General features: G+C 42.9%; 1 protein-coding gene across 1 annotated transcript; it reads right to left on the bottom strand.

Annotated features, from left to right (window-relative positions):
* Positions 1-9,934: 9,934 nt before the first annotated feature.
* Positions 9,935-10,543, bottom strand: LOC110943204 (21 kDa protein). Its single transcript, XM_022184956.1, has one exon. The coding sequence runs from the start codon at positions 10,541-10,543 to the stop codon at positions 9,935-9,937; it is 609 nt and encodes a 202-aa protein (XP_022040648.1).
* Positions 10,544-11,913: the final 1,370 nt, after the last annotated feature.

Raw genomic sequence — 11,913 nt, 5'->3', positions numbered from 1 at the left:
TGACATCGGGCGATGTGGCCAAGGTCGACTACTCGACCGCTGCCAGCCCCTTGGCTCTCCCAGATGCGCGGAAACCCGACCTCCACCCGCCCGAAGGCACGACAATGGAATAATCGGTAAAACTCGCCTCCCACCCAAGACGAACCGGCGCCACCCGTATTCGCCCTTCATGTCACACCCCAACCGATGGCGGAATCATCGGGGCGCGGCACTGAGCGAAACAGATTGTCCAGAAGTTTCCACAACAACTATCATACAAATTCAGTTAAATGATACGTCCCATACCGTATCCTAAATAAATAAACAAGTCATCATAGATAATAACCAAACAAATAATACTGTTTCGACAACTCAGATTCAAATGTTATTACAGACCAAATGTTTAAATAATGCCCGGAATCATTCAGACTCATCCGGACAAGATCTACAGAGGGCTAAAGCCATAGACGCTTGATCGAACAACTCCAACGGATCCATGGCTAGCGTTTATTTGCTTCTAGAAACCCCTAGGTAGGCTACGACCTACAACTGCTAGATGGGCTCTAGAGCCTTATTACTGCCTCGCTTCCCTAGCAAGCTAACACCTTAAACACCTGTCACATACGTTAAAATAAAGTCAATACATATAATGTAAAGGTGAGTACACAAGTTTGATATAGCATATAGAGTTCGAATAGTTTACGCATAACTAGGCACGTACACAGAGGAAAACGATGCATGTAAATTATCAACATGGGACCATCGGTACCAACGACTGCGGGTTGACTGTCCGAGACAGTTCGCAATACATGATTACCACCGTAATCCATGCAAGTAATTGTCCTTAGCAACCCCCGTGTGAACGGGTGCTGAGTCCAAACTATAGTACTATGTTGCTAAAGCGGGTAGATAGCACTCCACGTGTAAACATAATAAACAGCAATCATTTAGTCAAGTAGCACATGCGAATAGTTTAGCGTTCAAATAGTTTGTGTTTGATTGTGATTTTGATAAATAACGTATGTAACACCCAAAAGTGCTGAAAGCAAAAAGGGATCGAGTATACTCACTGTGATTTGGTAGGGATTGAAGGGAGCACTGAGAATAGGTTAGCCTGAATAGTTCGATAGTATAACGACGAGTAACGCGGAAATGCAAACAAGTGATGATGGATCGATTGGGCCGGTCGATCGGACAGCTGGTTCGATCGAACGGGCTGTTCGTCCGGTTTGAAAGTCCGTTTGAACACTCCCACTCGATCGGCCGGCAGGCTCGATCGGCTGGTCCTATCGAGTGGATTGTTTCTTCCTTTAGGAAAGGATGTGTTTGTGTAAGATGGCTTGAACTTTTGAAGTTTTTGCAGCATTACCTTTCAAGTCGGTCGATCGAACGAACTGTTCGATCGGTTAGCCCAACTGTTCGGTTTGCAACTTCAGTGTTATAAATTTGGCAGTGTCACTCGATCGGGTGGCATGCTCGATCGGGTGACACTCCAATGTTTCGAAAAATGGTTAAGTGTTGTAGTATAGTATCTCATGATTCGATGAGTAATGTTACAATCGAATGACGTAGTCGATCGAACATCTCTTCCCCAATACTACACTTCGTGAAATTGTGGGTCCATGTGTTAGCCGATCGGCTGGCCCGGTCGATCGGCTGGGTAGCCCGTTCGGTTGGGCTGTCCGTTCGGACAGCCTAACCGTTCGGCCAGCATTCCTGACCTGGTTAGCCTATCTTCTAACACTTGTTTGTTTTGGTTACTTGGTGTGATTTTGAGGTAGTTTGATAACGAGTTGAACCACAAAACATAGACCCTTACTGGGTTCACTCATTCGGGCAGGAACCACCCAAGTCCGGTCAGTGAACGGTTTGGAACCTCAGTTTAGCGTTTAACCTGAAATCGATGAACCTCGTGGTAGAATCCGAATCTTGAACCATGTGTTTGTTTAGAATGATTTGTAAGTTGGTTCAAGCTCCGTTTTCACCGGTTGAGTGTAAAAGAGTTGAAAGATAGTTAAAAACCGTCTTTCAATCCTTTTCCACCGTGAAACGTTAAGATCTTTGGTAGATTTTAGGTTGTTTATGTGGAAATCGGTTAGATCTAAGCTAATCATGGTGGAATGATGCCAAAACTTGGTGTTCTTGAAGAACACCATGATGACATCACCCAAGAACACCTAGATCTTGGTGATTTCACGGTTAAAATCCAAGTTTTGAAAGATAGAAAGGTGTAGAATCATTAAATGAACAAGATCGTACAAGAATCGGAGTGAAAACTTACCGGATCGGAGAGAAATCGGAGAGAAATCGGAGAAATAGTGAAGAACAAGGGCTGGTCGGTCAGAGCTTTCCAAAAGTGGTAAAGATGACAATGACAGCCCTATTTATAGGCTTCCAAAAGAGGAAAGGCTCAACCGATCGGCCAGGATTCCTGACCGAATGGGCTGCTCGATCGAACAGCATGTTCGATCGGTCAGCCTGTTCGATCGGTAGTCCTGTTCGATCAGGATGTTCCTTTTTGAGAGTTTCGCGACGATTTTTGGTATTTCGATTTCGATGAACGATGATTTGAGTACGATAGAGTTTCTAATCAAATCACTTTCAGTCCTAACCACTATACCTAACATATAAGCATCCTTACACCACAGTTCGGGTTCGAGTTCGATTGAGTTTGATTATCCTTCGAGTTTCGATTTGATTTGATTGATTCACCACACATAACAACGTAAAATAAGCATGCACAAGTAACACGTAAGGCACACACACACGTATAGAAGTACTAAAATTCCCGTATTCGAGTTCGATGATTGGTTCGATTAGCTTGGTTATTGATTGATTAACTTTATTGCATTGTTACTTCCTATTATTCACAGTCGATTATCGGTTCGCAATTTGATTATCGATCGATTAATTTGGTTATACAACACTTACTCAACATAATACAACAAATAAAAATTTAAATTAACTTTAATTTCAATAACAGTCAACATTTGACTTTGACATCTGGAAAATACGGGGTGTTACAGCCTCCCCTTGTTTAGGGAATTTCGTCCCGAAATTAGGCTGAAAGACGTACATCGTCGTGATTTTACCAATTTGATGCTCCAGATCTATCTGAACAACTGCGGGTACTTGGCCTTCATGTCGCTTTCGAGTTCCCAAATGAACTCCGCGCCTCGTTTGCCTTCCCATCGTACCTTCACGATCAGAATGCGAGAGCGTCTGAGTTTCTTGGTCTGGCGATCCATGATTTCGACAGGCTTTTCCACGAAGTGTAACATTTCGTTGACCTAAAGATCGTCAACTGGTATGACTGTATCGGGATCAGCTATGCACTTCCGAATGTTTGACACATGGAAAGTCGGGTGGACGTTACTGAGTTCCTCCGGTAAATCGAGTCTGTAGGCGACTTTTCCGATCCTTTCCAGAATCCTAAAAGGTCCAACATATCGAGGCGCAAGTTTCCCTCTTTTGCCGAATCGGACTACACCCTTCCAAGGTGATACCTTTAGGAGTACGTAGTCACCAACTTCAAATTCAAGGGGCTTGCGTCTGTTATCGGCGTAACTTTTCTGTCTTTCCCGAGCTTTCACCAAGTTGTCCCTTATCTGGTGGATTTTGTCTGTCGTTTCTTGTAGGATCTCGGGACCGGTTAATTGGGAATGACCGATCTCGTGCCACACAATAGGCGAACGACATCTCCTACCATACAAGGCTTCAAATGGTGCCGTATGGATGCTGGAATGGTAGCTATTGTTGTACGAGAATTCGACAAATGGCAGGTGTTTGCTCCAACTACCACCAAAATCAATGACACACGCACGGAGCATGTCTTCAAGAGTACGGATCGTTCTTTCAGTCTGCCCGTCGGTTTGTGGATGGAATGCGGTACTCAAGTTCAGCGTCGTTCCAAGAGCCGCTTGAAATGTTTCCCACAATCTCGAAGTAAACCGAGCGTCACGGTCAGAGATGATGTCTCGAGGCGTACCATGATTTCGAATGATCTCGTCGGTGTAGATTTGGGCTAGTTTGGCCACCTTATAGTCCTCTCGTATCGGCAGAAAGTGGGCTGATTTGGTTAGACGGTCGACTATAACCCAGATACTGTCGTGACCTGATGGAGCGGTCGGAAGCTTAGTTACGAAATCCATAGCTATGCTCTCCCACTTCCATATAGGTATCGGCGGTTGTTCGAGTAAGCCAGAAGGTCTTTGATGTTCAGCCTTAACTCCTGCACAGCTTAAGCAGCTACCAACATAGAGAGCGATATCCCGTTTCATCCCAGGCCACCAGTACTTGTAGCGAAGATCCTGGTACATCTTGTCTGCGCCGGGATGGATGGAGTATCGGGATTTGTGGGCTTCATTCATGATAATCTTCCGTAAATTGGTCCTCCTCGGGACCCAGATTCGGTCTAGATAATAGAATATCCCATTTGCTTTCCTTATAAGATGAGATCCATCGTGATAGATCGTCTCTTTCTTCAATGTACGCTCATTAAAGCAAGCATGTTGCGCTTCACGGATGAGGGCTTCGAGGTTATACTGTGCTTGGATGTTACGGGCACCTAGCACGTAATTCTTTCTGCTGAGTGCGTCGGCAACTACATTCGCCTTGCCTGGGTGATAACGAATCTCACAGTCGTAATCGTTGAGGAGTTCTACCCATCGGCGTTGGCGCATGTTGAGTTCTCTCTGATTAAAGATATGTTGTAAGCTCTTGTGATCGGTGAAGATCGTACACTTGGTACCATACAGGTAGTGTCGCCAAATCTTTAATGCAAAGACAACTGCGCCTAGCTCGAGGTCATGGGTTGTATAGTTCTTCTCGTGGATTTTGAGCTGTCGAGATGCGTAGGCTATAACCTTGTCTCGTTGCATGAGAACACAGCCAAGACCAAGGTTTGAAGCGTCACAATAGACAACGAAATCATTGCTTCCGTCGGGCAGTGTAAGAATCGGTGCATGGCACAGCATATGTTTGAGGGTTTGGAAGGCAGTCTCCTGCGCGGTTCCCCACACAAAAGGCTTGTCCTTGTGAGTAAGAGCGGTAAGCGGCACTGCAATTTTGGAGAATCCTTCGATAAATCGTCGGTAATAACCCGCTAGTCCGAGAAATGAGCGAACTTCGGACGGGTTCTTTGGCGTAATCCAACCTTTAACTGCTTCGATCTTCGCGGGATCAACGTGTATACCCTGATTATTCACGATGTGACCCAGGAATTGAACCTCCTCCAACCAGAATTCACACTTAGAGAACTTGGCGTAGAGTTGATTCCCCTGAAGTAACTCGAGAACCAAACGTAGATGTTGCGCATGTTCGGCCTTCGACTTGGAATAGATCAAGACATCGTCGATGAACACGATGACGAAACGGTCTAGGAAGGGCTTACACACGCGATTCATCAGCTCCATAAAAACCGCGGGTGCGTTTGTCAAACCAAAAAGCATAACAACGAATTCGTAATGGCCATAGCGGGTTCGAAATGCAGTTTTAGGTATATCTTCCAATTGAATCCGCAACTGATGATAACCTGAGCGTAGGTCGATCTTTGAGAAGCACTGGGCACCTTGTAACTGGTTAAACAAATCATCGATTCGAGGCAAGGGGTATTGGTTCTTAATGGTTAACTTATTCAATTCCCGATAATCGATGCACATCCGGAACGACCCATCCTTCTTTTTAACGAAAAGGACTGGCGCGCCCCAAGGAGAAGTGCTCGGGCGAATGAAGCCTTTTTCGAGTAGTTCCTGGAGTTGGTTCGAAAGTTCTCGCATCTCGGATGGAGCGAGTCGATAAGGGGCTTTGGCAACAGGGTTAGCTCCAGGAACAAGGTCGATTCGAAAGTCGATATCACGACTTGGAGGTAATCCAGGGAGATCATCAGGAAACACCTGAGGAAACTCTCGGACCACTGGGACATCTTTGACTACAGCTTTCTTTTTCTTTCCCTCCTCCGCTACTACAATATTGGCCAAGAAGGCTCGATATTCCTTGCGGAGATACTTGCTGGCTTGAAGACATGACATGAGCTTGAGACCTTTCGTAGCAGTTTCACCATACACACATAGAATATCACCACTGGCGAGCACAAATCGAATCATCTTATCGAAGCACACAACTTCAGCATGGTTTTCGCGAAGAAAGTCCATGCCTACTATGACATCGAAACTTCCGAGCTGCATCGGAATAAGGTTGATGGGGAAGATGTGATTGTTGAGTTCAAGAGTACAATCACGGAGCACGGAATTAACAGCGATGGTTCTTCCAGTAGCGACCTCGACTTCGAATGACGGCGAAAGATAAGAGCGCTTACGACTAAGGAGCTTCTCGAATTCAAATGACACAAAGCAGTTATCGGCTCCAGTATCAAACAAACATGATGCATATATACCATTCACAAGGAACGTACCATTGACCACGTTGTTGTCAGCTTGAGCCTGGCGTGCATTGATGTTGAAGGTTCTGGCGTGGGCTATTTGCTGTTGTTGCTGAGGCTGCTGTTGTTGTTGCTGCTGGGGCTGTTGGGCCTCTTGCTTGACTGCCCTGTTCGGGCACCGGTTTGCAAAGTGGTTAGGGTCACCACATGCAAAGCAGGTCCGAACATTGGCTGCTGGTGCCGGAGCTGCTGGTTGACCTTGTGGGGCAGGGAGTAGGGCCTGATTAACAGCGGCTTGAGCTTGAGCTTGACGGGGACCATAGCAACAGTTCGCAGTGAAATGCCCGTAGAGGTTGCAGTGAGCGCAGAATCGGCAAGCCACACCCACCGGATGGTGATAAGAACACGTTGGGCAGAGTGGATGGGGGCCGGTATATGCACGCTTTGCTGGCGGTGCATTAATCACTGGGGCTGAACGCTGTGATTGCTGCTGCTGGACTGGTACAGCCTGGAGAGGATCAGCATTGGTTGCGGCAGCACAATTCTTGTTCTTCTTCTTCCTTCTTGAAGACTTGGAGGTCTGAGCAGGGGTGTTGTCGGTTGATGCGGTTGTGACTTGATGTAGTGACTTGGTCTGTTTATCCCAGAAACCAGCCTTTACCCGCTTGTCATTAATCTCAGCGGCTAGCAGGTAGGTTTCCTCGATCGTTGCGGGCTTGGAGGCGTGAACAAAATCTGCTACACAGTCTGGAAGAGCGCGGATATATTTCTTGATGGTCATATCTGGAGTCTTGACCTGATCGGGACAGATAATGCTCAACTGCTTGAAGCGAGCGGTGAGACCAGCATTGTCTCCTTCCTTCTGCTTGATAACCCAAAATTCATCCTCCAGCTTTTGGCGTTCGTGAGGAGGACAGAACTCGTCGATCATGATTGCTTTCAATTCCTCCCACGTCAGCTCATAGGCTGCGTCGTTCCCGCGCTTGTTTCGCTCCGCGGTCCACCAGTCCAAAGCACGAGACTGGAAGACGCCGGTAGCGTTGAGAGTACGGAGGTGTTCGGGGCATCCGCTTTGTCAGAGGGTGACTTCCACCGAGTCGAACCAATGAAACATGGCTGTAGGGCCATCCTCACCGGTGAACTCTTTTGGCCCACACGCTTTGAATTGGTTAAAGCTAAAAGCAGTCTTGTTGGAATCTTTAGGAAAGTCAGCTCGAGATTCCTCGGATGATTTGCTCACGTAGCCATGTTCGTTGCGAATAATGGCTCGACCGTTTAAAAGTTAAAGCGTTTATCGCAAACACAAGAGTTTTCGGCTTTTAAGCCAAATAAAAATAACTAGCCTAAGAGGGCACTTACAAAGGATCCAAGCAAGGATGATACTGATCTAGAATACTCAGGTATGAAGCATAAAGCTTCAACTTAGAGCAATTTAGATCAAGTGTGAGAAATAAGAGCAAAACTAATGGGTATTTATAGGATTTCAAGAACTGTTAGGATCGTTCCTCGATAATTGAGCTTCGATCTGGACCTTACACATAAGGCACATGGTTTTGGAATACTAGGGGTGTCTAAAACCATAACACGGTATTGAGAAAAGTTACACTTAGGCCCCTGAAATTCAACCTGGGTGCAAAAATGAAGTTTCTGTCCAGATGAGGCCGTGGAGTCGCGCCACGGCAAAACCCTATAGTGGTGGCGCCGCGCCACCACCTACCAGGGACCAGAAACTTTGCTAAAATGTCAGGTTTGGTCCCTGCAACACCTTTGAGCCATTTTCAATGCGTTTAAACCCCGTTAACCCCATTTCAAGGCTCTAAATGAAGTTAAAGTATAGGGAACATGAAATATGCTCAAAAACATCTCAGATGTCGGGTCGTTTGGCCGTATGGTTGCGTTGTTCGGTTAATTACAACGAAACACGAACGGATGCGAAAAACGATCCAAATTACATGACGAATGGAATTTTATCATGCCCATCACTAAAACAAAATATTTTAATGATTACATAAAATTTTGGATGTCCGACTATATTCGAAATGTAAGATATGTGCGAAAATGCAAACTTATGCACTTTTTGACGCTTTAAGTCCCTGTTGATCAAATAAGTTTATTTATGCGCACCAAACACCTCTAAGTCTATTTCTAGGATATGTAAAGGATATTTAGGGCATGTTAAACTTATGATCATATCCCGGAAGGTTCGATACCATACAAATCGGCAGACTTTTGCAGTTTGACACAATTAGTCCCTCTAATGCACAAACTTGCGCATACCATCGTTTAATAGCATCGAAGCCTTATCTAATCCATATTAGGAATTCTTGAGAGTATTATTGAACATCATGATGCTTCGGGTTCGTAAAAAGTTCATTCAGAGTTATAATTAAACATAATGACACTTTTACCCCCTTAAACTTGCAAAGTTGCACGTATCGTCACTTAAAGGCATTAAAAACTTAGACGACCAATAATTGGCATTCCCGAGAGTATAATCAAATGTCATGAAGCTCCCGGTTTGTTTAATAGGTCACTCAGATGTAAGAATTAGCATGTTGACGCTTTTAACCCTTCATCGCGCAAACTTTCAATTAATTACGCAAACGGCTACACTCAATCAACAAGTGGCTCATTTGTGAATATGATTACCGAGTAATGTTATTCAGAGGCTTAAGTTAAGTATGTTAACACTTCCAGTCCTTCCATAATTAAAGTTTTTGATTTTTCACAAAATTACTCCTTCATAGTTAACGATTAACCTTATTAGGGTTTTGTACACGTGTCAACGTATCATTGGACGTGATTTTACGAGGTGTTACAACCACGCCAGAGGGTTCCGCCCCTTGGACCCTGCTACCAGGGGCGCTGCCCCCGGACCCCCGCCAAGATCGTAAAACGCAATGACTAAATCAAAAACCCAGATCGTAAAAATGAAATTAAAGAATTTCTTACATGGATCGAAGCCGATTTCTTCAACGCCTGACGAAATTTGAATGATAGAAACACTTAACAACGATCGAATTGAACGGATCGAGTGATTATTTTCAAAATCACGAGAAAAACAAGATTTTGAATGAAATTAAATTGGGTTTTTTTTTTTCAAAAAAAAAGCTGAAGAACACGTTGATCGGGTGTTTGAATCATTGATTGATGACGAAAATCGCACTATAATGTAGTGATTATTGAGATAGTAAGTTAAGAAAAGGTTGAAGATTGTGGGTTTTGAAGTTACTAGGGAGAAGAAGGAAGAAGAAATGAAAGGATTGACTAAAATACTATTTCTCTTTATTTTAAATTTTGACACATGTCATAATTCTATTGCTTCATATCCTTCCTAGCTAAAATAAACTTTTTATTTGGTTCTCACCCTAATAATTGTTATAATAATGTAATTATAATTATAATATTTATAATAAGGTATATCTATTAATAAAATAATAATACCAAAATAACAAATTAATTATAAGCATGGGAAATCTGGAGAAAACATTTAAGTTAAAATGAATAGTTTATTGAGTGGATATTAAACTAAAGAAAAACATCATTGTTACAATAAAAATCCATTACAATAATATTTCAATATTTGAGGTGATTAAGTAGATATAAAGCATTGCTGCTCATCCTTGCAATCCTCAGTATGCCATTCCTGATTTTCTTCTTTACAGCTGGACTAACATCTTCATCAGAAATCCCATCGGTGCAGGAGTACTCGTCGGTGATGGCCGCACTAGTCCAAGTTTGCGCGTTAGAAATCACGAACTTCTTATTTTTAGACGATTTAAGGTTGGAGAGCGCGTTGAGTGAGTCTTTGATTTCACCAATGGAATCCTGGATATCTTCGATGCAGTCTTTGAGGACGGCAGCATTACCTTTGGAAATGTTCTTGGCCTTGGCTAGATTGGAGATGGTGGACTGTGTGGCCGAGGCGTACTTGAGGGTGACGGAGAGGGACTTTTTGACTAGTCGAAGGCGGTTTAATTTGACCACCGTTGCGTAAGGGAGGAGGGAGGTTAAGCAAACTGTTGGGTAAGTGGTGTTGTTACATGATGTTTTGATAAAATTGTTGTAGGTTTTGTTGATGTTGGTGGTGGTGGTGGTAGAGGATGATGACAAAGGAGTCGTCTTGGCCATTGCAATGACATTGAATGTTAGAAAGAAAAGCGATAAGAAATTGATTTGAGCCATTTTTCGTTTGAGTGGTGATAATATTAAGAATTTTGCTTCTCAATTTATAGGGATAATCCTTGGGAATTTTGAATGACATTTGTTTAAGAGTTGACAAAAAAAATAGTTAAAATATCACACTTCTTGTTTGGCCACGTTTGTGTTAGGTACTTAGGTGCTTATTAAGCTTACTAATCATTAATGGGTTTATTATAAGGAAATATAATAAATTCTACCATCATTAGATAGAAAAACTAATATAATTAGTAACTTTATCAACTTTGTAGCATTACTAAACAATGGGTATTAGTATGACAGCCGAACAAATCCCTCAACAAATATTGACGGATTTCCAACGGAATTTCATAGTTTTTATAAAAAAAAAAAGTTTGTCAACATTTTGCATGATGATTGCATAATAGATTCACTTTGCAGCGAAAATAAGAAGTTTACGTATAAATAAATGAAATACGAGTATTAAAACTCTAATGTATCAATATTCTATATTACATATAACCCGAAGACGGATCGATTAAAAACTAAAATGTCTTAGTGACATTATAAATAGGTCCTTGACATTAGATGCCTCCAAAACCAAAAGAATTTTAACAAAATTAAAATGTTACAAGAAAAAAAGTTAAAAAAAGAAGAAAGGAAGTACATCTTGGAGGTAAGAATAAAAATAACTATGATAAACAAAACATGCAAAATCTGTTTGTACCATGTGATTCACCATTTAGGGTGAACGGGGGCGCCTTTGGGGTGGCGTGCGGTGAGTGAGTTCCCCGCTCGGGAACACCGCCGTCGACCCCTCGGGGAGGCTAAACGCGGACAGGTCTGCGGCATTGATTCATCGCACAACTTTTCAAACTTTTTGATTTTTTGAACGTTTGGCAACGGCTATTCCTAGGGCTGTAAACGAACCGAACGTTCAGCGAACAGTTCGTGAACCGTTCGACGGGAAGTTCGTTTAGGTTCGTTCGTTTAATAAACGAACGAACATGAACAAGAAATTCCGTTCGATTATTTATATGAACGAACATGAACAAAGGTCTCGTTCGTTCAATTGTGTTCGTGAACGTTCGGTAAAGTGTTCGTGAACACTCGTTCATTTGCGTTCGTTTATGTTCGTATGTTCGTGTTTTAATTAAAGATTTTTATACTTTCATATATTTTATCTATACTTTTTATACTATTAAACTTTTATTTATATCATTACCCTACCAATTAAACTAGGAAACCCTCTTTCACCTTGTTTATGCACCATTTCCCTTTCTTTTCTCATTATTTACATCGACGAATATGATATACCTCCATTCCACAATAAGAGATTCAAGCTCTAGTGCTACTCTCTGGGTCATCCACCTTTATCCTTCATCGCGTTCGTCAAA

This window comes from Helianthus annuus, chromosome 5, assembly GCF_002127325.2.
Source record: "Helianthus annuus cultivar XRQ/B chromosome 5, HanXRQr2.0-SUNRISE, whole genome shotgun sequence".
NCBI lineage: Eukaryota > Viridiplantae > Streptophyta > Magnoliopsida > Asterales > Asteraceae > Helianthus > Helianthus annuus.
Note: the sequence above shows the minus strand (reverse complement) of the source record. Positions and strands in the feature narration are given on the sequence as shown.

Coding starts and splice junctions, on each gene's coding strand:
- LOC110943204 (XM_022184956.1), bottom strand. CDS start 10,543: ATGGCTCAAATCAATTTCTTATCGCTTTTCTTTCTAACATTCAATGTC.